General features: G+C 48.4%; 1 protein-coding gene and 2 long non-coding RNA genes across 6 annotated transcripts in view; 1 reads left to right on the top strand and 2 right to left on the bottom strand.

Moving 5' to 3' along the window:
- Nucleotides 1–38: 38 nt before the first annotated feature.
- On the bottom strand, nucleotides 39–19,420 carry LOC143432837 (uncharacterized). The gene is made up of 3 exons (XR_013103066.1): nucleotides 18,848–19,420; nucleotides 18,575–18,769; nucleotides 39–151 (listed from the first exon to the last, which is right to left on the bottom strand). It is a non-coding gene; the product is annotated as an uncharacterized LOC143432837 (long non-coding RNA).
- On the top strand, nucleotides 8,956–21,990 carry LOC143432836 (uncharacterized). The gene is made up of 2 exons (XR_013103065.1): nucleotides 8,956–9,279; nucleotides 21,783–21,990. It is a non-coding gene; the product is annotated as an uncharacterized LOC143432836 (long non-coding RNA).
- Nucleotides 21,703–26,180, bottom strand: part of Chm (lysine acetyltransferase chameau) — a 23,334-nt gene continuing 18,856 nt past the window's right edge. For 3 of the 4 annotated variants that reach the window (XM_076909732.1, XM_076909733.1, XM_076909734.1), the window contains exons 11-13: nucleotides 24,641–24,787; nucleotides 24,355–24,461; nucleotides 21,703–23,702 (exon numbers count right to left, since the gene is read on the bottom strand). In XM_076909732.1, coding sequence (XP_076765847.1) covers nucleotides 23,580–23,702; nucleotides 24,355–24,461; nucleotides 24,641–24,787 — 377 coding nt within the window. In that variant the 3' untranslated portion in view covers nucleotides 21,703–23,579. The other variant, XM_076909735.1, reaches the window with a different exon arrangement.

Raw genomic sequence — 26,180 nt, 5'->3', positions numbered from 1 at the left:
GATATTTGGTGGTTTTTAGCGGCGCTCATGATTCAGGTTCGGATGCCACGTCTTCTCGGGGGACATTGCCAGCAATCTCAGTGTCTGAGTCACTGAGCAGTTGTGTTATGAGTCACACACTGTCGAACCTTATTGGCCGAAGAATTGGTTTCTAACAAAGGAATGTTGTTGCAACGTAGCCGAATAAGCCAGCTAGTCGATACATTTTTCTCAACCGTATCGGACTTTCGATACAAGTTGCTCATCGATTTTAATTAAAGAGTGTAAAAATGATAGTACAAACTCGTTTCGTTACTACGACACAGCAATGCTTTATTGATTGCTTAAATCTCTGCTATGCAGTAACTCAGAACAACGAGACGCTAATAATTGCAGAAATGTCATTCACAGCGCGTGGTTTCATTATAAGCAACGATGTACAATGACCACCATCGCCCATGTATAGTATCTATACGTACCGTCTATCAATAGATGGGCTTTAACTAGCCCAACCATTGATTGACGAATACCTCTAAACGTGTACATGCACGACGATATATTGTCAAGCGATATCCCCGGATATCCCTCGCTGGCGTTCACGAAAATTTCCATTCCCACAAGAATTTCTGTTCCGTACCGTGGTTCCCTCTTTAATCCCTTCTAATAATTAATCCCTTCGATCGTGAACACTAGAACTTTTCCGAGTGCACGGAAAATTAGTCAAGGTACCCACCGCCGTCAATGGTATCGATCAGAACGGGATGGCAACGTGACATTTACCCCGACGAGAAAAACTCCTCGACGGGAGCGGAATTGATTCGGCGGTTCATCGGCGACGAACCTACATTCTGTCCGTCGATAACGACGTTACCTAATTTTTTCGTTTTTTTTTTTCCAAACCGGCCCGGTTATACTAACATTTGCTCGTGCAGGATGCGGCATGTAACTATCGCTGGATTCACCCTCTCTCATCGACGGCGACGGGCAGCACCGCGTTGCCGGGCAACCAGACAGTCAGACTGCTGTCTGCCGATCTGCGAAGGGGGTGCGGAAGGCCGCGGCGAGACGAGAAGAGTAGACGCGAGCGTATTGAGAGAAGAATCGAAGAGAGACGACGCGAGAGAGAAACGAAGGGGCGGCGAGGGCGTTCGAAGGGCGGGGTGGGGAGGTCGCCGGGTGTAAGGCAGCCGTGGGAGGGAGTAAGGTCGTTGCTGGAGGGGTAACCAGCGACCATTTGACCGTAGGACGAGAAGAACGAACGCTCTGCGCCATGGAGAAAGAGAGTAAGAGAAAAGAATGAACGCGTGTACGTATAGTAATAGAGTAGAGAGCAGGGAGAGAAGTTGGGAACGGTGGTGGTATTCGGCGCCGCGACCGAGTGGGGGATCGGTGGCACGATGGTGCATCGGAGGGATAGGAGGTAAAGCCTGGTGGGAAACGGTGCGGCGTCAGGGGCGGCCGGGCTAGACGAGTCGAGGTCAGTTATCCGCCACGCCCGACGCCGACGCCGTCGTTCCGGCGCACCGCATTGCATTTTCGGCGCCACTGCTGCTGCTGCGTATCACTGCATTGCCAATGTTCTTCCTCTCTTTCTCTCTTTCGCCTTCCGTCTTTCTTTCATTCCTCTCTTATCTTCTTTCCCTTCTATATTCGTTTCTTCTTCCGAGAATGCTCCGCGTAAGAACCTTTCTTTTCTAACGTCGCCGTAGATTTATCATCCGCTTGTCCATCGTTCTACGTCGAAACTACCGATCGCATCGCGTTCCTGCGATCCGCTCGAGTAGTCGTCGGCTCCGCGTTTCGAGTCGTAACCGGACTGAATCCATCGTACCGAATCTTGCCTCTTCCTAACGAGAATTTTCATCCCGCGGATATGTTGCCCTTCGAGCCGTACATCGTATTATTCTTCAGCGTAAATTATGAATAAAGCCAACGTAAGTGGGCCCCGTGCGAAGATGAAGGAACGGAGTGCCGAGTCGGCCATTTTACAACGTTCACGCGCGTACGTAAACGTTTTTTCATTCCAAGACTTTGGACGAACCTGGCACGATAACATCCCTCGCGCGTACACGGAATATTCGCTCGACATTTATTAATCGTATCGTATATTCGTCGCGTGAACCTAAAAAATAGGTTTGTCCATCCGCGAATGCCTTAAAATGGCCATTCAATATCGAAACGGGAAAGGTACAGGAGGCATTGGAGTAGTATTCGCGAAACGCTTAAGCCGTCTCGCGGACGTCTGGTCGCCTAGTCAGACTTTGTCAGGGTCGTTCCGCAGAACGAGCATCGCGACGATCGTTTCACGTTGCACTCGAGCTTGAAAGAAGTGGCGTTAATAAGATAAGGACGTCGCTCTCTATCGTCTCAGGGGTATATCTACGAACGTAGCAGAAATGCTCTCGGCGAATAAATAATGGAAGCCGTCTAATCGGCTCCTTCTCGCGTGTTAGGATAAAACATCATTTCATTACACTCGCGTTTCTTGTCCGGTCAAAACCTTAATTACCTTGGACTTATCGTCCTGAAACAGATGGCTTTCCAGGGGACAGGGCACGGAGGTCTTTTTAACTTGTGTTCCCGTTTAATTGAAGAGCATTAAAGACGAGCAACCGTAGGTGGGAACGTGAACGTTGATTCGTGGAAGGTTGTACGCATAAGGACGACGTCCGTAGGCGAGGTATAATAAAAATTATCGGACCAGACGCCGCAGCGGGGAACTTTAGACTCCGGGGAGGTTACCTCGAATCTAAATCTCGCTACGCTCGTTTTACGCCTTTTTCTTCTCCCTTCCCATTACCTCGGGAAGCGATCGCTTTTAATACGCGTCATAAAAAAATCAATCGGCTTATTCAACCCGGCAGAAAGATTAATAAACACCGCGGGCAAATTTTCAGCTACGAACCGGAAATGAACGAGTTGCGAAGAATTTTTCTCATTTTTATAGCGCGTAATTATAGACCCTCAAGGCTTCGGACGCGTTCGAATTAACATACACAGGCTTCCGCCCGACCCCATCGTTCCCCTGCAAATATCATTTTCCTCGTAACCGCCTGCTCATCGAACAATTATTCGCGATATATTTTACCATTCCGTTTAATGGTATCGGCATTCTTTTTCAGCTGGTCGCTTTAGGTTGCGTTTAATGCCGCGTTCGGTGGGGAACCTGCGCGCCTAGGCGACCGCGTACAGACGAAGTTACATTACACGCGAACGGGAAAGAGGGAAAAAAAGAAAGGCGAGATAGACGAACGTACGCAGCAGCGAGGTTTCCACGGTGCGACGCGGAGGAGCGGTTCAAAGACAAGGGGGCACGATGATCGCGCTCGAACGCACGACAAATTAACTCCCGGCGAGAGACAAGTGTGCGCACTTGACTTTGAATTATCCGCTTAAACGGTGAAAAAAAGGAAAAAAGGCACGCGCGCGCACGCCCCCGCCCGATACATTTCCCGCGAAGCTCATTTTATTCGAGTGAAAGTTTTCGTATCGTTAAATGCGGCCTGTAGCTTCGCGACGAGTACCTTTTGAATTTGTTCCGGTTCATCGGTGCGAGATGATCGATCACCGGGTAAACCTCAATTATTATGTTCTCGTTCGCTTTCCGATGGATTCGTAGCCGTGTGTCGCTTTGTCGGACAACCGCGCGCGTCCGCCACAGCGGATTACTTCATTATCGGAGTAAACAGGTGAAATCTTTGCCCCGTGTCGTTCTTTGCGATGACATACGGGTTGGAGCACCGGTAACTGTGAATACCTGCGCGATACACCGATTACGATAAATAAATATGAGTGCGAAGATTGGAAATTTCGCAAGTTCCATCAGACTGATCGGCGACGTCAATGGTGGTGGCTACTCGCAAGGTGCAAGCAAACGCGGTCACGGTGGATCGGGGTGCGTTCTTCGCTGAACGCGGCCCTGCAGACAGAAAGCATCCCCTTTCCCCCTACCGACGTCGGACCAACCACCAAACTCTCGCCACATCTCCCATCTGCTTTGGTACGTTATTGGCACCGGCTGATGGCCGATGCGAATTTGCCGTGGCTCGACGGAGAGGGACACAACAGGAGGAACCGAGATAAAGCGTGAGCAGAATAAAGAATAATAGCGGAGGAGGGGCGGAGAGAGACGTTTTGCATGTTTTGGTCATTGCTCGTTGCTTCGAAATAGCGAAAAGGATAAGGAAGAAAAGAAATATCGAATGACTAAACAGCGTGATGCGCGAAAATGTTTCGTTGGAAAGGGAAAAGTTGAGCCAAGTACGTATTGCGAACGAGAGATACGTGTAACGCGGAGTCGCTCGTCCTATTGCGCGTCCCGGTGCAATCCACGTAGCGTAGCAAGCAATAGCCGGTTTTCGGCGCAAATAATTGCCTAATGTACAAATTTCAGCTTTGATTGCCATTAACCAATCAACGAGATTGGGCCGGGTACCTTTTGAACCTATTTACTGGAAAATCGACCTAGAAACGCGATCAAAGAGCGACGGGGGTTTCGTTCCCGTTTGCGTATCCCATATAGAACTGAGTAGATGCGGCGAACGTTTGATCAGCCATCGATATACAATTTCCATTCGGGCCGTCATTGTTTCGCGGCTGGCTCATAGGATAATGACTATCGATCGAAGGCGACACGTTCCTCTCTATTTGTTATTTCGATCGGGACCGTATCCAGATGTCTTCGGTGTACGCCGGAGATAGTTGATTCCATTAGCGTAACGGACACGTGAATCATCGGTGAATAAAGGCGTTGAATCGGTCTGGTATAATAACGAGCGCGTTCGCGAGGTTTTTTACAGGCTTCTACGATAGCATTCCGAGTCGTCGAGATACCTCGAGTTAGCCGAACGGCAGCTCGGTGGCAGTTTCGCCTGTTGAAATTTAAAGGCACGACTCTCATTGGCCGGAACTATAGCCGCGCATAAATACGCAACCTTTTCCTAGGTACTGTCGCCGACGCAATCTTGGAGCGAAACGTACTATCGGTGCCCGTAGACCGTTCGCCGATTAGTCACCTGTATCCTTGTAGTCGTTTAACGAATGCTGCTGGTTTCAAGAGAGGAAGAACCGCGATAGCGCACGTGGCTCGCCTAAGCCCGGTGACGGTAGTGCTCGCTCGGGAATCGCCCTAAGAGAACGCTCGGTATCTCCTTCGCGACAGCTTTACTCCCTCCGGGTTCTATTGGACACGCTGCAAGAACGTATCGTCCGCGAGCATACGTACACGTCGCGCGAGTCTTTAATCTTCCTTTGAGAAGTCCGCTCGTATCTCAGAGCGGAGAGGATCTGGCTGGTCCAGGTATCGCGACAATAATTATTCGTATTTCCATTTGGCCGTCCGATCCGTAACGAACGTGGAACGTTATCAGGCTCGGTAGGAGTCGTATGATTATCCGGCCGTTGCGCACGGTATTCATACGATACTCCTGACGATACGTAACGGACCCGTCGAGTAATTACTAAACGAGACCTCTCGCTCGGGCAAGATAAGCTTCTTCCCCGAAAGACGACACAGGTGTTAAGGAGAATAAGGAGAAGAGGCGAGCTTGAATGTTTGACGCGAGAACGGGGTGGGTCGGGTTCTGCCTCTCTCGCGACGGGTCCCGTGACGGTGTGTGCGTGCATACGGTGTCGAAAGCTGGATAACGGCAATACGGAGGTTGCATGTAATGTTTCGTGCATTGTGCCAGATCAGTACGATAATAATCGTTCGGAGGAGCGGACTGGCAGGTAAGCAGTCCAGCGGCAAGCGAAACGCAACCAGCAGCGACGACGACGAGCTATTCGTTTGGTTCGTCGGGTGAAGGACCCAGTCTCTCCCTCTCTCCTATCCCACCTGCCCCTTCCACGGGACATGTTCCTCTTCTCCGTCCGTTCCTACCGCGTTTCACTCCAATTCCCTTTCTTTCTTTCTCCTCGTTATCCGCGCGCATCCCTTTCTCGCTTTCCCTCTATGCCTCTTCTCCTCCGGCGTCCTTCCCCACTGCAGGCCCATCCCCTTGTCACCTATCTGCCTCCAGCCATCCTCGCCCTCTCTCCCGCCGGCTCGTCCTCCTCCATCACCAGCCATCTCTCCGCAATTCCACTGCCGCAGTCCATACACATCAAACGATACCACCTGGTTTCTCAAATTGCGACGTCCACCGGATCCAAATGAAATTACACGCGGCCCGGCCTTTTTCTTCTCGCGGAGAATCGGGAACGAGGAATTTCAGAGGATGTTCGACTCGACGGCAAAGATTCTTCACGGTCGCCGCGATTCGAGTCACTGCTTCCACCTCGTCCCGAGGAGGTCGTCGAAATTTCCGGTAGTTCTCGCTAACAACTACTTCCAGAGTACTCGCGAGTACCATAGTTCCCGTGGATAGGTAACGGGCAACTCGCCCACCTCGATCGCCTATCGCGAGCTGCTATTTATAATTGGGATAGTCTTCTACTCGTTTCGGAATGAAAAACTTTAAGGTCAACGCGAGGAGTCAACTTCCATCCGCCACCCCCTCGTTGCATCGTCTTACTTAGACGCGACCTTTCTCTTCCCGCGATCGCAGACCAGAGGAACGATCGATTCCCTTTTAAACTCTCGCAAAGTGGATTTCCACTGTCCCGTACCTTTGCAGCCGCTCGACGGCCAGTCAGCAGACAGTTGTAAACGCGTGGAGTTTTATTGCCAAATGAATTCAGCTGCGCGGATAAAATAGGACTTTAAGGTCTCCTGACCGTCGCGTGCTGCATATAACGAGGCGAAAGAGTGTTCCTTTGTACGCTCGAAACCGGTTACGGGATGTAAACGAAAAATCTCGTCCGCTCGATTGGCTGATTTATTAATTGATACTCAATGAAAACGTTTTGATTCCCCGTGGCTCTTTAAAGGGCCGCCACTCACCCCGGCTAGCTCTTCGCGGGCAAAAGGAGTTTCATATTATTCGCCCGTCCATCGCTTACATTTCCATTTACCTTCGATCTCGGACCACTTTAAAAGCTCTCCGATAATTGGACGCACAATCTTCCCCTCGGAGGTATAGAAAGGGTGAAGTAATATCGAAACGAAGGTACCGCCGGTATTACTTAGCGAGCGTTGCAATTTCTATGAGGCAAGAAGGAAGCTGGCGCCGGGCGCTTCCAATTGCACAAGATCGCGTAATAACACGGGTAAAGGTTTATGTGCATATATCCCCTGCACGTATACTGCAGAGTCTTCGGAATATCGAGGCATTAGTGCCGCGGTGAAACGAAGCCCTCGAGTGTGCGCGTTTCGCTGCAAGAATTTCCTTGATCGATAGTTTTGCCAACAAACAGAACCATTTCCTACACTTTCCTGCCCGCGTCGTAGGGAAATTCGAGCGACGGCCAACTCGACGGCGATCGTTCAACTATTTCGCGTCTAACCCACCGTCGAACGAGACGTACGGGAAGAATCGTCGTCGTACCATGCGGCTACCGACGACCATTCAAACGAATCGCTCGGACGATGTTTTCCTTCTACGATAATACGAGTCGAAGGATCGTTTGCGGCCATGGTCCGAACGGCTCCGGAATTATTTAGGACGGCGCAGAGTCCGCGGTATCCGGGGCGATGGTTCCGCCGGCGCGAAGACGTTCGACGATCTCGAAGGGAAAGCTGGGGCGTAAAATTTTGGTGAATCCCGCGGGTCGGTGGCCTCCGCGACACTCGAGACGTTCGCGGAGTTAGGGCCGGAGTTGGTTGCGCGCACGGATAAAGGATCGACCGTGGCGATTCCGACAGGAATTCCCGATCAGATGGGCGGAGAGTACAAAGGTTCGACGCGCTTCGGCGGTTCTCGGCACGGTGGGCTTCCGGTCGAATTCGGCTAGCTCCGATCGGGCTCGTGCGCGCTCGTCTAGGATCGGGCCGCCGGTGGGGTCTACATCGTGCAGGATGGGTAGTAGCGGCGTGCCGCGAGACCGGCAGTTTTGCGCCCCGTGGAACGGCCAATCGGCCAGTTCGTCGCCGGCTGTTCGTGAAAGAGGTATTTTCGCACATCGTTCTGCGTTCGCACTCCAATCTGGGACCTTTCGCCATCACCGTCCACCGATTCTGGCCTCCGCTAGTTACTCTCTGTCGCTGGGCTCCCCTTCGCGTACCATTTCCAATCGCTCTATGCTCCTTTTTGCACGTACGGTTCCTTTCTCTCGTTCTCTGTTCTGTTTTTTTCCTCTTTTTACTCTTCTTCGTTCTTCCGGTTTCTTTTTTTTTTTTCCCCCTAAATAACCAGAGGCCCGCAAGTTTCTCTTCTCGAGCGTGTCTCGTACGACCTACAAAACTATTCCTCTTCGAAAGTCTACCGGCTCGGCTTAGGAATTCGTAAGTGTGTATCGTACCATTCGCTGCCACGTATGTCGGCATGCGAGCGAATTGCCGAGTGTTTGGTGACGTGTTAAAACGCGGCCATTTCCACCGGTCACGAATGAGATAAAGAGCGTGTTGCGTGAGACAGAGAGCGTGAACGAGATAGAAGGAGAGAGGGAGGGAGGGAGAGAGAGAGAGTGCGAAAGAGAGAGAGAGAGAGAGAGAGAGAGCTTAAAAGACGTTGGTAGTTCGTACGAGCTTCTAGCTTCGAATTTTGCATATTCATCGTCAAACACGACGTAGTTTCGAAAAAATAGATTCGCGGATGTTCGTGTGCTGGCAGAATATATTCCTCCTTTTTCGGTTTTTTTTCTTCTTCTTCTTCTTCTTCTTCTTCTTCTTCTTCTTCTTCTTCTTCCGTCTCGGCCGAAATAGTATGAACGTCGGGGAGAGTTCGAGGGAAAGAGCAAAGATGGGCGATTGTCACAAGTTCCGATGGTCGAGGGTTAAAATCGTCGATGATCCCTGTGGAAGCCTATCTCGTTACGATTTTCCCAAATAGTGAAACGTCCGGTTAAGGAATCTGTAAGAGGAAAAGAATATGGGCAGTAAAGTAAAGAAAAAAAGGAAAAGGAGTAAGAGGAGACCAGCCTATTGGTTATCCCCGGGGGGTTAAAGTCGCGTCGAAAATAATTTCGAGGCGGGACTGTCACGCGTGCCGGCTTACGCCGGTTTACACCGCACTGCGTGGTTTAAAAGCTTTACGAAACGGAAGCGACCTTTCGATTTCGAGCCCCGAGAAGCAACAGTGATTCAACAGTTTTTATTGGTGATGTCGACCGAAATTCGATTGAAGAAAACAGACTCTGATCGATGCGGCGAAAAGGAACGAGGAAACGTCACGTAATAGTGGTGCGCCACCGGCTAACCTGTCGGCTAACCTCGTTCTCGCTGCACACCGGAAGAGACGAACACGTGCACACGTCAAACAGGTAAATCGTTCGTTTACTTCAGCTTCGCTAATTTCATTGGCACGAGCTTGCAATTTTTCGTGGACCTTCGACGCTTCGTCGCATAAACCGTTTAACGATCCGATTTTTAACGATCGCTTCACGCGGACGTATTTTTCGAAGGACACCTCGACATCCTCGCGTTCGCGAACGATTTTCGTTTTATTCGGTTTCTTGCTCCCGCGCGTACAACGCGAATCGTATTTTATTTTTAGAATTTAACGACCCTGCGTTGATCCGTGTTCAAATTGTAGACGCGTGCCTCGACCTCTTCTCGCTGTAACTTTTCTTCATTTCCACGAAAACCAGTGAAGATATGCATATTTAATTCCACCGTATCCGCAAAGACAGATATATGACAGGATCGAACGATTTTTTTTAAGGTGACAAATATGCGATTTAGTACGTTGTTGTGAGAAAGAAACTGAAACACATAAAAAGGGGGACTGTCTGACCGTAACAGCGTACAAAGGACTATTCTACTGTACGATTATTCGTCGTGCCACTTAACGGTCGCTTCCTCTTAACACTACTCCCCTTTGCTGTTCGTCGAAAACTTGAACTACTCGTGTTCTTCGCTCTAACGTACAGTACGAGGATCGCATTGATTTTACGTAACAATTTTAAATTTAGCAGAAAAAAAATACGAAAACGCTCGGTGTAAAAATACGATACACAAGCCAGTATTGCGTTGGTATCACTTCGAATTTCTGTCTACTCGAAGCTTTACGTCTTTGGCTATAGTAACATCTTTTACTCTGTGCATGCTTAGCGAGGTAGCTGTTTAAATCGTAGATGGTGAATGTCAATCGGATTCTCGGTAAACTAATTTGCTAAATGTATCTGTTAAAACGTTGCACACCAAGCTGCAAAGAAGCCCGAGAATATAACGTATTAAAATTATGTGTGACGGGAAAATATTTGTTCGTCCCGAACGTTACAAACCGCTTCTACGTAATTTCCGGAGAACGCTGGAACCTTTTCGGTTGATACGAAAGCGCATGCGCTTTTCACCATTACATTTCACATTATCAAAAAACTTTCTAACAATCTTAATGATGTTTTCCGATTAACAAATCCGAATAATCACGGAGATAGTAATGGTAAGAGAAACGAATAATCGATAAGGGATATTTTCGTGGCAAGGATATTGCGGCAGGTGTCGATTTGTTACGTTTCGACATTTCTCTTTTTTTTCTTTTTCGCAAGTCGTTCGAATCGACAATCTATATTCGTACGTATGCATTGGGTTTTTTAATGTTTGCCCCTGGTTATCTCCTCTGATAATGATAATAATATCTCCGTGGCTTGCGAAAAGAAATGAACGATGGAAACGGAGTAAGCGAGAACGCCAAACGTACGAATTCGATACGAAAGTAAACGATGCTTTTGGCACGTGTCATAGGTCTGTCACAACGACTAATGATCGTATACGTTCACGTGTAGATATTAACCACAATCTCCTACGATGAACAAATTGCTTGTAGAGCTAGATTAATTTTCACGCGTGTGCCGCTAAAATCTGGCACAAAAATCGCGAACCACTGTGTAAGGTTAAACGGTTAAATACGGCAGACGTTCGTCCAAAGCGACGTCCTTAATCGGTCGCGTAATTCTGCAATTTAAGCACTGCTTGGTAACGTTCTTCGTTATTCCCATCGAAAATCGCACGGGCGACGCGCAAATACCGTTCGTTCTATCGGGAAAGATAATATTTTGGCGATATTTATAGATTCTGCGATCCGATGGCATCACATATAAGGAATGTCCTTCTGACTCGGCATTCCACCCAATCGTGGTTGCTCACTTGCGTCATTATCGAAGTGAAACTTTTAAATAATTCTTTGGATCTTCCCAATTCGTCTTCACCACGTTCGGTGGCTGAATGTTCGCACAGTATAGAAAAAAAAAAAAAATGATTCCACCTTGTACCCGTGCTCCGCTTTGTATCTCGCACCTTTGCGCTTTCTCCGCGACATTATGTACGTACGTGTTGGCTGAACTGAAAGCCTACCGGCGGCCGTAAAAAGTATTTTCGCGTTCGCGTAAAAAATGAGATCTGCTTTGAGCGTACGCATCAAATTTCGATACAGATCCGAGAATGAGAGATGGGATTTGATCGACGAACGCCACGTTGGAGAATATGCATAATGTACGGATCATTTTTGTAACTACTGTAGAAGTCGGAGCAGCCGGCGAAGGAAGGCAACCAGGCAGGCAGCCGTCGGCTGGCAGCCGGCGAGTCAGTCATGTGGGCCGAGAGAATTCGCCGGTTCGAAGGCGTGTGCGATCGGTACCGGGACGGCCTCGTGGTACGCGTACACCAACGATGTCTATAGTCTCTGTATCGGTGCGTAGACTCTCGTGCGTGAGTCTCTTTTCCACTCTCTCTCTCTCTCTCTCTCTCTCTCTCTCTCTTTGTCTCTCTTTCTCTCTTTCACACGAGCACTCGAAAAGGTCTCTTGTACATGTGCGCGCTGATGTCAACGCCTGGTGGGTCGCCGTGCCCGACGCTGGTTTTATTTAATCACGCTGCTCTGCCCGGCTGCCGGCAGGCCTGTTGCTAGGCACCCTTCTCCCTCCTACCTCGTACCTCCTTCCCTCAAGCGCGGGGCCCTCCGCGACGTGCCCCGCCCCTGTCTGCACCCCCCCTCCACTCGCTCGTGTCCCGAACATTGCCATCTCTGTCTATCTGTCCATTTGTCTGTCTGTCCATCCGGCTGTGCGTGTATACCCATATACATACACCGCTTTCTTTCCCTGTGACCACCGTGCACGCCGTTTTCTCGCTTTGCCTCTCTTCTACGTTTCATCCATTACTGGACACCAGACCAGTGGTCATCGGGAAATCTTCCATTTCGCGGTGAACCTCTCTCTCTCTCTCTCTCTCTCTCTCTCTCTCTGTCCGGTTGACTCCCCTTCTCTGTCCTTCTCAACCCCCATATGCACGTCTCTCTATGTGTACGCGCGCGCGCTCGTATCACTCTTCTGACCAGTCTGCAGCTGCTTTCGACGTTCGTGGTCTGCCGATTCGTGGTTTCAGAGAGATTGCTGATCCCAGGATTTTCCAGTTGCCTCCCTGGTACCGCATTGCCGCGAGTTCTCGTTAGCGAAGCCCACAAGTATTTAACCGGAGCACGGGCGTGTCGCTCCACGGAACTCTATTCGCGCTCCGTTCCGTTGGGATACCCAAAGTTTCCAGAGTCCGTGGCGAAAGATCGTGGAACTTTTGCAATAACGTTTTCCTCCGACTTTTACTTCGCTTTCCAGTTCCTTCCAACGGTTAAATGATTTTTCTTTTTCCTTTTTCTTCTTTTTTTTAAACGGCGAAGCGGTAGAGCCTCATCTGTCCCCGCCATGATGGCGGTTATTCAAATAGAGGCGTTGCGGGAGCCAATTGAGCCGCCACGGATATCAGGCTCGTCCAGATGCGCAACTTTCCTAAGAATGCGGGACAACGATATACAGCACGACCAGAATAAAACGCGTTTCTTTGTTCCATGTTACATTCTCTCTCGTACGTGCGTGTGCCGTGTACTTGGTGTATACGCACCCTACGACAGAGAGGAGAGGCTGACCGTAACCGACGCGATCAGGATGCACGGTAGATAGAACAAGTTTTCAGGGAACATTTAATTGGAATGTCGCCGCGATGAAATTGCTCCAAGTTCCATGGATCGACTAGGAATTTCGCTGACCTTGTAGATATAAGTAGTAAAAGCCTCGCGCAGCGTTACAAATTTTCTGCTCAGCCACGATATCATAGCGATCGTAAAGAGAAAGAGGAACAGGAATTTCGCGCACGGGGATTAGACGAAAATCCTCGAAAACAAGATAAGCGTTTTGTCGTCGCGAATATTTTTCTGTGGTCGTTTCGATAGGCGGCGGGTAGACTTCGTCTGGACGAAACGAACGGAAATGGTATGCGAATCTCGATGACGTCAACCATCGCGTTATAAGAAAAAAAAAGGAGCATATACACTTGCGTAGAAGGGGAGAGAGGTTGGCGATACGGCGGTAGGGGGGCGGGAGGGGGAGGACCGAGGGGTGTGGATAGCAGAGAAGAAAGGAAGAACGCGAGAAAGATGGCTTAGCTAGAGTGAAAGAAAGAAAGAAAGGAAGAAAGAAAGGATTCCTAGATCTTCTTTTTCTCGTAGCCATCCGGTTTCACGCAGACGTCCTTGAAATTCGTGAGATCGGCGAACCATCGACTATGAGCGTCCATCCGTACAGGATGGTTTAGTAGCGGAGACTAGTCTCAATTGCGCCCCACCATATTCATCCCGTGGTTCGTTAAGAACCCCACCATCCAGGGTGGGAAGGGAAAGGAGGGGGGCAGGTTTTAGCTTGAGGTCTTCTCTGTCGTTTGCTCTCTGCTCCTGCTGGCTATCGTTGAACCATTCCGGGCGTCAAGGACAGTTCAGTTCAGTGCCGGGTAAAGAGGGTCAGGCACGTAGACGAAAAGTTTCAAGGGTAGACGAGAGACCCCTCGCTTCTCGCTGTCGCGTAAATTCTCTGCCTGTGCTGTTGGATCGTTTGTCTGCACGCATTTGTGTACGAGTGTGTGCGTGGACGTGGATGTGCCTCTCCTCTCTATGTCGTCGGTGTCTGTCTGGATTCGATGCCACCGCGCCACAGTGGACTCTTTGCCGAGTGAACCGTCTCTTCTCCTTCTGCTTCTCCTTCTTCTTCTTCTTCATCATCTTCTTCTTCTTCTTCTCTCTTCGCGTTGGCTGACTCATCGTCTCGAAATTAACCGAATTTCGTATCGCTTCGGATGTAGTCAGAGAGGGCACGGCCCGGTTGGTGAATGCCCTGTTTGCCTCCCTACTGTGCGACAGATTGAGAGCAATGTACAGTGTTTCGTAGTGAAAGAATCGTTCTCGTCTCGGCGTGCACACGGTCGTCGACTCCAGGTCTGCTCTCGAATGTAAGTACGGATACGCGTTTATCGTGGGATCGTTCGATCCCAAGCATTTGACGTGCATACTTGTGTACACTGAAGCGAGAAGCACGTTTCCTCCGCCTGACGCTTGGGTTGCTGCCCTGGTGGGTTGCTAATTTTTCATCGAGCGCAATTCTCAAGGAACGCGTCCGGATGTCTGAGAATTCTTTGTCAGACGGGCGGGAAAATTATCGAATTTTCCATTTTTCAATTGTTTAGAAATATTTCGAGCGGAATAGATTAAATCTCCGATGTACTTCTTTTTTAATTTCTACGTATCTTCTATTAAACGGCACTGGTCCTCGCTTAATTTTGATTCTATTTGGCACCCAGCGTGGGTTTTACTTGATTTCCGACTTGTTCCACTTTGAACATTGGCTGATCGAGCCTGCCATATTTGAGGAGATTCCGTAGGCTGAAAGAAGCCGCCGCGAAACACGTAGGATGGCGTGCACACGAAAAGCGGAGGCACCAAGTAGAAGAACGACTATTTTTAACTTTCTGCCAGTCTTTTTCCGTCCCTTTCTCTCTCCCTCCCTCTCTCTTTTTCTGCATACGTTCTGGAACACGCATCTGCGCGTTCGTCCGTTGAAACAGCAATTCTGCATCAGCTATGATATATATTTCTCGAAACACCCATCCAAACGATCAACCTTCCATTGATAACTCGTATCTGACAACTGAAAATATATAGAACATCACTTTTCAATTTGTCTTATTCTACTGTTCGACATCGTAAAAGAAATCCGCGAACAAGGCAATGGTAGTTCTTTTCGTTGGTCTTGCCTGTCTTCTCGACATTGATAAGCTCCGCACAAATCTCGAGTGGATAATGCGAACATCTTATCGCAATCTTATCCGAGCCTCGAATCTGTTACGCCTTTCTTGGGAATCGACAGGCACACAGACGTTATCGATTCGCAATTGGGACGCAACGGTAAAGTTCGTTCTGATTCTCGTGCAAACCATTTCCCGTGAATGTACGCTACGGTTATCTAAAAACAAGAAACTCGTGCCACCTGGTACGTAGTTGAATTCCTGTTAATCCTTTCAGCTGTGAGAACTTGCGAACATTGTGTCTACTTTGGTATTAAGCGCGATAAACGCCTATCACTGTTTGAATTCGACTCATTTTCGCGCTGATCGTGCAAACACCGTCAGCAGCTTATTTCCTCGCTTCTTCTCTCAGATTTGTAGAAGAAAGTATCACATAGACTCCATTAAATATCCAAACAGAGTCGTCTGGATCGGATACGATCGTTTTCCATTGTCTCCATGCGAACGGAAGTTGACAGAAACCAAAGAGCGCCTGTACAACGGCGGTTCTCGTTGCTCGAGTGTTGCATCAGCAAACCTCGTCCAAAATCGGATCTACCTACTCGAAGAATCGCGCAGCTGTTTCCTACGAACTCGACACGATCGGTGAACGTGTAACGGCCGATCGAACGAGACACGTAAGAATGAATGATTCGCGAAAACAGTCGCATTGCCGTTAGATGAGTCACTGTTCTCGGCGAACGCCTCTGTTCGACGAATGCGTCGACTTTCACGTACATGAATCGTCGCGTGTGAGGTGGTCTTTTCCGCGGAATCTTGACTCATCCACCGGGCCTTGCAGCGGAAGTTTCTTAACGGTCGTTACGCGACACAGGCCCCGTCCTACACAGCGTTGGAGCGGGATCGTTGTCTAGAGCTACGTGGACTTGTCGCGGACTTCCGGCAAAGTTCGTGCCGAAGTCGAACGGTCTTGCCTGACTCATTACCACTTTGATTCATCGGACGTAGACTCGGTGTTCGATTTTGTATCGCCACGTTCCATTCTCCACAACTTGATGACCCGAACGAAAGAGATCTTGTAAATTGGATTACTCCCACAAGATTTGATATACCTGGCATCACGTTGTTCCGACGAAGTCGTGTTGCCTGTAGATGTACTTTGATCGACGAGGGTTTAATCGCGCGACGCGAAGTACGAATCCCTTGGTATCCAGCTTCCAGAAGCATTTGGGCACTCGAGATTATCGATGGTACGTTCGTTGGTAACAATGTCCGAAGGAGTGGCGGCGTTCCTGGCGTCGATGAAGCCGGGACACGAATCGAGGATCGCTGAAACGCTATTCAATCAGCTAACAATGAATCGATGCATTCTCCATCGAGTGACGCTAGGCATTCAAACGACGATCAGTGATATTTTCGCATGACTCGAACGATGGATGTTTACGCGTGCTGCATTTCCCTTCTGGAAAGTTTGCTTTGTAGTAGAGACTTGGTAAAAATTCGCGTGTCTAACATCTTCTGGTGGTGCAACGTTCTAATTACCATCCGCATAATGTTCGTGACCGTACCATTGATCAAAAGGCTCCATGATTATCCTCGAAACAACCCATCGTGAGGAATAACCCTGTCGTTTATATCCAACCTGGTAGAGTACGACTTTTTCTGCTACCTCTGCTTATCGACAACATCACGACAACGTTATTATTCGGAGTCGGCTATTAGGCGAGGTCTGGATTAGACGAGAGACTATCAGTGGAATGCGTCGCTCGGGTTCTTACGTAGGAGAGCCTTCTTGTACACGTGTAAGCCACGAAGCGAAGGCATTTACTTTCCGCACGACTGTAACTACGTTAAGTCGGCCGGTGGAAACTTTGGAAAGGCTTCTGCGTGCGGTGGCACACGAAAATAGCCGTGGAAGAGTTCAGGAATTGGCGTTGTATTATTAATGTCCACGCGGCTGCCTAGACATCTGCCAATTTCACTTACTCCTCGGACACAAACGTGTACCCTCCGTTCTTGTTAAATTAGGACGCGGTGTATCATAAAATACTTGTCATTCTTTGTGGTACGATTGCGTAGGTCGCACGATAGATAGAGAGGGGATCAAAGAGTAGTTTCGATGGAAAACGCGAAAAAAAAAACGAACGTTTACGAGAGTCGCATTGTGTGTAGCGGGGCAAACGTGGTTGCCTTCTTGGTTGCCGGCGTCTGCAACCTTGCCCTCTTCCATCCTCCCTCCTCCCCCTCCCCCGGACTTTCATCCCCTCCACGCACACCGCAATCCATTCGATCCTTTCCCCTTATCTCGATCCACTCGCTATCGCGCTTCTCTTCTTTCTACCCTGCCTCCCCCCCTCCTCTGTCTGGGCTCCTTCGCTTTGATTCATCGAAGTCCTCGCCCCTCGCCCCGAGATCGTCGACGTTTCCCGGCCTATTATCGTCGCTCGTCGTCGAAGAACGGGAAAGAGGGAACGAGACGGAGCGAGAGGGGAGACTTTCCTTTACCTCTACCAACGAGAGCAGGAGTTTCAATGTCACGATGCGTCGGGCCACTGCGAAGGAACCGCCGCACCACGGATGTTACCGTACATCCGATTCGTGTGATCTTCCGTTTTTCACGTTCCGCGGTATTTCCTCGTTTCAATTGACTTTTCTCCAAGCTTGTCTCCTCGTCGGTCCTTTCGTGTCCGTTGCATTCCATCGTCGGGAGAAATTGAATCGTGCGAATTTCAACTCGTGCGGAGAGTTGTACCTCGTAGTCTGTGCTCGACGGGACACTTCTACTGCGCGAAGATCCGCGTGGCCGTGTCGGGCATTAACCACTTACCCGTGTGCTACAGTTGTGTGAATTATCGGTTCGAGCGCTCCTCTTTTTATCTACTGTTTGAATTATGGTGAATTTATCGACCCGAAGGAAGATATTTCGCTGTCACAGGTGCTGTCACGAGTTCAAATATCGAATGTCGTGTTACTGAATGCTGCTGGTATATTCACAAGTTTCGATCGGCGAGTGTAATACGGGACGCGATCCGTTGTGGATGTAAAAATGCAATGCGGAACCGGAATACAAGTGCGTAACATTGTGTAACGTTCGCAGAAAGAGAAATCGGAGTGATTCAACGTCGATAGGAAATAAATGATTGAAATATCATACTCGGTATCACTTATTTCTACCAACGTTCGAAACGTTTTTCCTTCGATGACGTGTTAGATATTCCCAACGTAATTGTCGTCACTCGGTTTATTTATGGAACGGATTGAATTCTATACGTAATGGCAAGTATATGCCAATACGTGTTTCTCCGGTGTGTCAATGAGCAACGAGTTATACCGAGTACGACAGTCCTCATTGGAAACAATAAACGAGTACCAACTTTCGGGGCGAAAATAGAAACTGCTACCTTATTCTGTACAAGAAGTATCTTGCTTTGTTCGTATACAATTTAAAAAGTGTATCCGACAGCTTGCTGGATTCGAGTGAAATATTAACCGTCGATATCTCGAGGCACCTTTAACGCCGCACCATGCGGAGAAAGTTTCAGAGATCTAGCTTACCTGCCACAATGCAGCATCTGCCGGTTGAGTCCTCTTTCCTCGATAAATCCTGCGCGTCAGCTTCTAAGGCCTCTTGGGATTTCGACTTATTGTCAATCTCTTACGGTACTTTGCCGCTCATGGTGAATGCGAAACGGCGTCTACTCGTCGAATTTATTATCGGTTTTACAAATCAAAGGAACTGTCCGCTGCTACCTGCGGACAAAACGAAACAGCATCGTCCCAAGGTTTAGGCATTATTATATTTTGTTATAGACGGACAATATAACGAACCACCTCGCAAATGCTGGTATTCGTACGCCTTTTCGTTACGGTTCTTCTTTGGTTATTTCTTGTAGCCACGGTTCACCGATCGTTAACATTCCTTGCGCGCACCTGAACATTTTAGTTTGAAACGCAGGAGACGCGCCGTCACGCCGAGGCGCTGCAGTCGCGCAATTTATTCAATAGGATTGTCCAAAGGAAACGTGACTACTTACGTGTCGTTCGCAACACGCGTTACTCGGGTACTTCAGGCTGTGCCAATTTTGAGTCAGTCAGGTACCTGAAGTAGCGCGCGCTGCGCGCGGCGAAACTGAATCGTCGCCACTTTACGTTGCAAAATCGAAGTTCCGGCCAAGCCCAGTGCCAGAGGATTCCGAGGAGAATCAAAGAATCCGAAGAAAAAAGAACGCTGAGACGTTGTGAACAGGTGGGAAGAACTCTGGAGGCTGCATGTTAATTGTACTTCATCAGGTGCTCTGGTGAACTCGATACCCGGCACCTGTTGGAGCGCAATTCATATGACTGTGCCCTGCTACCTTATTTCATCGCCACAAATAGAAATGGACAAGCTGAAGGAACGTGCAACCTGCAAAATATCTGAACTTACCAACGGATTCTGAACTTTGTAATCGAAACCGAGATGAGTAACAGTTACACGCTTACAATATTTACTATGCTGTTGATTCGTTCTGTTTTGTAGAAGGCGACCGTTGTCATCGATGCAATGTCGCGTAACGTGGTTGATGGGCGTTCGGTAAATGGCGCGATTTAATTTTGAACTGGATCGTCGTTTAATCGGTAAATAAAATTAACCGGCGCCCTATTGTTAGGTGGACGGGTCGAAACGTAGTTAGCGGAGAGTATCGTTTCTCTCTCAACAGGCAAAGGAGAGGAACCGTAGCCTCGTAATGTCGCGAACTAATGGGATAATGACGTTACGTAGGGTCGCGTGGCTGATGTGCCGAGCGAAAGAAACGGGAGAGGCGATAGAACGAGAAAGAGGAGTCGGAGTAACGCAATTATTCGCCTCTTTGCACGGTTCCAATAGAAGCCCCACCGGGTCGAAAAATTCCTATTTGCGCCGGCTTACATTCTTTTATTTCGGTCAGTAAACTCCCAGGCAACGTAACCTGCACTGCATACCGGAGAAATTACTCACAATCGATTGCCGGTCTTCGCGTCTCCGTTCGTCTTCGAAGGAACTGTCATGGCGGTCAAAGATTTTATTCAAATCTTGATTTTATTCAAAACTGTCCACTGCACTCTCTATCGTTTCTACAAGAATACGCTACGCGTGAATTATATCGCAATCACACGTGTTATCAACGAAATACATACTTACACGCATACATTTCCGACACAACATCAAACGAACTGAGCGAGGTTGCACTGTAACAAAAATTTCTACTACTTCAACCTAACGTTTTCTTGCCTCTCTCTGTAATGGGACTGGAAAGACGCTTACCATTCAGTCACACGTGACACGCACAATTTGTCCCATACTCTTATTGTATCAAGGATTTTTTGTCACTGGAAAGGCGGGGACACTTTTTAGAACGAAACGAGTACGTTAGAAACCGATCTTTATGTGAAAATAATAGAAAAGGATTAGAATGCTACGAATTACGAAGGCATGGTGATACCGTTGGCGATCCATGGTAGCCATCTTCGACAAACCTGCCACCTGCATCTCCCCGCTCAAGCTTGCAATCTTCCCGCCGTGAAAGCCGTTGATACGAAAACGCGAATCTACATCGGAACACAGTTTTGGCTTTAAATAAGCGCTCCGATTCGCTATGATATACGAGTCACGTTGAAGCTCGTAAATGTGTCGCCTAACTCTTTCGGTCCATTGAGGTGTTCAAAGCATTGGTTAAATATGTATAACGCAATGAATGTGTCGCGGCGTATCGCGGTCCTTGTACGTTTCATATGCGACGCGCGTCCAGCTGTCACGTTTTATCGCCAAAAAGGCTAGAACTCGTACAGAAAGATAAGACACTGGATCAGTACGGACAACGCACGGTCAGTGAATATAGTCGGAGTCCGTGAAAGACAAGTCTACGCTCATAAAAGAAATTAAAGTGGTATTTAAGAGTCAACAGACCGTGCATAACTGTATCAACAATCTTTAAAAAGGTATACCGACAAGTTATATAAAGACCTATGTCTATAAAAGTGTTTTACGTCGTATTTCAATCTTATTACTCAAAGACAAATTGCAGACCAATGTCGTTGATATTTTACGACGTATCGTACTTTATATTCGAACGGTTTGATAGCTGCGATCGTGATAAAACAAGGAACTCAATAATTCGTGGATCTGATGTTCTTTCTTCCCTCCCAAGTTGAAACAGCCTCTAAACGTAAAAAGCAGACATCGACCCTGAAAATTGTTGCTGAATCACTGAAACGTTAGATTTACATAATACCTTTACAATCAATCAGACAGTGCTGAATGATTGGGTTAAAATGGATGCTCGGATGTGCGAAATTGCCTACGAAATTCCCAAGGGAATCTAGTAGTTTTAAACAAGCGTCACCAAAGGACTTCCACTATCGATTACCATCATCGTTCGAGCCTTCAAAACTCTTTACGCGTAAAGGACTTGTTGAAATTTCTGTATAACCGATAGAGATACCCTCGTTGATTCCGTGGAAACGCATCGTAATTGCTAGCGGGAAATCAACGCGTCATTGATACACAGGAACCGAGCAAAACGGTCGTCGAATCGCTTGTCTTTTTATAGCGGCGCGATAAAATCCGTAGAAAAATATTTGCACAATTACTCGATACGACGAGTGTCGATCAGTCTGTGCTTGTAAGGATGTAGATATACTGGAATCTCGTACACAGCACCAGATATCGATAAAAATTGTATTTTTATAAATAGTATTGTACATCTTAGAGCATACACGGTCATGAAACATGTTTAATTTACAGATTACTAGCCGCCAGGCTCTTGGTCAACGAAGGGAGCCATCGATAACTGGACGAACATCGAAATGAACTCTACTACCAGTATTCGTAGGAAAAACTCAAGCGTGACACGAAACGCTGTTCCGTGCAGTGTTTCTCAACCCGAATACTTGTATCGAACTTTGTTCAATGAACAAAACTAATTAATAAATATAACTAAAATGTTCATTTCGTTAATTGTGTCTTTCTCTCTCTGTATGCAACATTCATCCATTCCAATAATCAACACCTGTCCACTTGATAGTTTCCTGACGCGCTCTACCCACGATCGTCCGAGAAGCCGTTCTGAAAACGTTCGTAGAAAGGCTTTTTCAACACTTTTTCGGCGGCCATCGCCGCAGATCGGCGTATCGCGGTCGTAGGAACGCGCCGTTTAAATTCATCCAGTTCAACCTTGACTCGATAGCTTTCGAGTTATTTTCATATTGCCTAACGGGCTCGATCGAGGACGTCGGGCCTCTTTAGTGTTCGCCACGCTTGAAATTCTCCGTTTTGCAGCTCGCAATGCAGAACTTGCTAGCGCGATCAATAACGTATCTCTCGCGCGTTCGTGTCTCGCGTAAAACGATTATTACCGTGGCACAGTATGCTTCGACCGGATCCAGAGGGAAATTGTACCGAAATCGATCCCTTCTTAATTTAATGATAATCGAAACAAAGGTTACTCGAGTAGGAACCGCGAAAAATCGTTGAACAGAGGGTTGACAATGTTGCGCATGCTTTCTTTGGTTCCTGACCAAGGCTACGTCGTTTCATTAACCCTTAGTATACCAAGGTGCAGTCACTCGGAGATCGTTACATCCCAATACGTGTTCTCTATTGAGATCCGGAGAAGCTAAAGCTTTCTAAGAAGACCGTGTTTCCTTCTTTCGCTGTTCTTACCAATTAATCAGTTGATACCGTAGGATATCAGGATGGACTGATCGCACCACTGCGTGAACGATGAGTATCTGCCTCTAAATAAATAAAGGTTTTATCAAATATTTCTCAGAAACTATGATCGTGTAGATTGTAGTTGGCAAAAGAAGGAAACGAATATAGATACGCATACTAAAGAAACATTTCTAAGAAATACAAGTCACGATTCTTAAATATAGATCTGCTAGTGAAGAGCATCGATCATTCCTTAATATGCCGAGGGTTGACCAGCAATAATCCTTCCTCTGTCGTACCGAGGCGCATTCGATAAATTCAACGCGGATCGAAGAGCTGTTCGTCTTGCGCGTAAGCTGTTCTGCCATCTTATCCTCGAACTTACCGAAAAACGTTTTTCCGGGGGGATGGCTCGAAGGTTGTCGCGAGATCGGCGTTCACTCGTTAACCTCGGTGTCCCGCAGAGGTGCTCGCGAAGGTTGCGCCGTCCGAAGTGGAATTCCTCGAAGGCTTTTCGCGGGTTTTACCGACTGGTCGCGAGCATAAAATCCGCGCGGCCGTAGCTTATGGCTTCGTCGAGTCTCGCGAGAGGTGACGGAACGGACGGGAGAAAGAAAAAGCGTCGCGCGTGGAACGTCCACCGGGGGAGGTGGTGGCCTGGGAGGCGAGGGAAAGGGAAAGGAACTGGGAACGCGTGCAAGGAACAAGGAAAAACCAAGGAGGCGAACAAGATGAAGAAAGAGGTCGACCACCGCCCTCGACGGACGAGTGCGAGCGAGAAAGTAAGAGACGGAGAAGGGGAAGGTCGCCACCGCCGTCACCGCCGCCACCGCCGTCGCCGCCGCCGCCGCCGCCGTCGGCGTCATTCCGGGGCTCCTGCTGCAAACCTTAGTTCGAGGCGGAGGGCGTCTTGGGAGGCTGGAAGGGGTTCCATTTCAGACACTCCGGATCGATCTCTTTGTAGACGGGTCCTCGTCTCTTCACCCTCTCCTTGTAGTCGTCGATCACGTCCTGAAATTATTTCAACGGTTCTCCACTGGTTCGCTTCTCCTTTTTTTTTTTTTGTTTTTTCTCTTCTCCGTCCCGAGACGCGACACAGCTCGACCTCTCTTGAAACGGTTCGTTTCTCGCGGAACACCTCGGCCAATCGTACGGAAAAACGGTATACACTCCTGGTCCCATTGCCTTAAACTGCGGCACCGTGATCTTTAACGATTTATATTTCGGTCTCGATCAACCTGGTCGGCATTAGACATTTGTCGCACGGGGGCGAAAGCTATGGTGGGGAAATGGAACAATCGCGCAGAACTATGTGCGATACCATTTCTCCGTTGCGTGGCAACTTCTCCAAAGCTAATTCTCTCTCCCCGCGGTAGGTGTTCAATGTAATTTACATACGCATATAGAAGTTTGAAACGGTGGTACGGCGTTGATTTCGTTACGTATATCCGTGGACGATTTCTCAAGAGCTGGGACGCTGTAAATCACGCGACACGATGACACGAAGCCCATTCGCGGGGGAACAAGGGACAAGCTATCCTCGCGCGAGGGGAGTACCCTCTTTCTCTCTCTCTCTCTCTCTCTCTCTCTCGCTCTCTCTCTTCCTCGCACTCTCGCACTGCTTCGTCCTACGGGCAAATCAGAATCACAATGAACGACTTACCTGTTTCTTTAGAATGATATGCTTGCCCTTCCAGTACTTCATCATACCGAGGGCCTGCAGGGTGCTGACGATGTCGTACGAGTCGATGGCCATCTCCTTGCTGATATCTGAAAGACAATACGTATGCAAAAAAACGGGTCGAACGGATAGCGTCGAGGGGCTCGAATGTCGGGCCGAGTAACACGCTCTCTTTACCCGCAGCGGCGCTCTTAAAATAACGCGACTTGTAAATCGGTCAAAAGCGTGCAAGGCGTGCGCTCCGCGCCTGGCCGATATTGTGTTATACCTTTAACGGAGAGTTCCTTGCCCCCGAAGTTGCAGAGGTACTGCAGCAAAACGTCCTTCCAGTAGCTGCGATACGAGATCAAGCCCAGATCCGATAGGGGCTTTTCGGGCGAGCCAATCTTTTTCTCCACCCTGGTCAATAAGTAACCTGCGCAAAACACACGTAACCTTTCGTTTTGTTCGCCTAGGTCGGCAGAAATTTGTTCGCCGATGATCGATCGGACGTTCGTTGGGAAACGGAGGGGGTGGGGGCTGATGGACGACAGTTCGATGCAGGATGGGTCGAATTGAAGAGCGGCCGTAAAAAGGGCTGCGAGCCTCGTATATTACCGATATTCAATTCGACACGTTCACAGTCCCTTCGACGCAAACAACTCTTTTTACTTTCAGTCTTGAATTACCGTTTGACGGGTCACGATGCGAGATCGACGACGCTCTTTGAAGTTTATTACAAAATGAATTTGCCCAGTGCGGAGGACAAAGTAGAACTCCTTCAAGCTCGTTACCATTTCCTCCGCGTAATATCCTCTCATTACTTTGGAACTATATTACGCCCTTGTGCACGGACCACTAGACAGACTATGAAATTCCAATTCCACGAGATACTGGTGGCAGTCGAAGCCGCATAGGTACAGAGAGACCATGCGCGCTCGCGCGTTCACCTCCACACATCTACACACACATACGTAATACACGTATCCATCCTGAATCGACGCCACCGCTATAAGCCATTTCTGGTGTCAGTGACCGACGAAGGATGAAATGCCGCGGCGCCAGTGCCGTATCGAAAATAATTTCAACTACAAGCTAGAGTAACGCTATTTCCTTCGGGCGAAAATCAATGAATCGTCGAGGAGAAGTGAACAGAGCCGGCCTACGTGTGCAAAAATTACCGATACCATATTCTATAAACTATGTAATTAGCTGCTCGCGTTGCTTGCTCGCGCATATGCACTTCGGCATTACGTAACGTACCCAGAGCGATATTAACCAAGTCCCCACGAGTCGAGATCAGCCGTTCGCAGACCATCTAAGAATAATAGGGACACGTATAATAATGTATCAGGTTGGTCACTGTAACTTGACATGGACGATCAAATTCCTCGGTGATATATACCAGCCCCTAAAGATGAAACTCTGTGAACGTCTGAAAGGATACGACACTGGCGATGTCCGGCTACTTCTGGAGTCTGGTTGAACGTCCGTCACGCCTCGTTTGTCCGATGTATCCTGTGACGTGGTATCCGCAAAAAAAAAAATAGAAAAAGAAAAGACGCCAGGACATAAGAACGGGGTGGGACAATTAGACGGAACAGGGCGGCGAGCAATTCTCGATACGAGGCAACGTTTAAGGTTTCTCATTCCGCACGCGCAAACTAATCAACTAATTAAATAAATTGCATCGACTGGACGAAGCTTTACCTAAGCAGATTTCACCGTTTATGGGTCATCCGTTATATTTGTAAGAAGCAGACACGCGCGGCCCCTATTGATTCTGCATCGGTGTGCCGTTACTCTTAAAAAGACACGCGAAAGCATCG

The sequence above is a fragment of the Xylocopa sonorina genome, chromosome 2 (genome assembly GCF_050948175.1).
Source record: "Xylocopa sonorina isolate GNS202 chromosome 2, iyXylSono1_principal, whole genome shotgun sequence".
NCBI lineage: Eukaryota > Metazoa > Arthropoda > Insecta > Hymenoptera > Apidae > Xylocopa > Xylocopa sonorina.
This window is presented reverse-complemented; position numbering and strand designations above follow the sequence as displayed.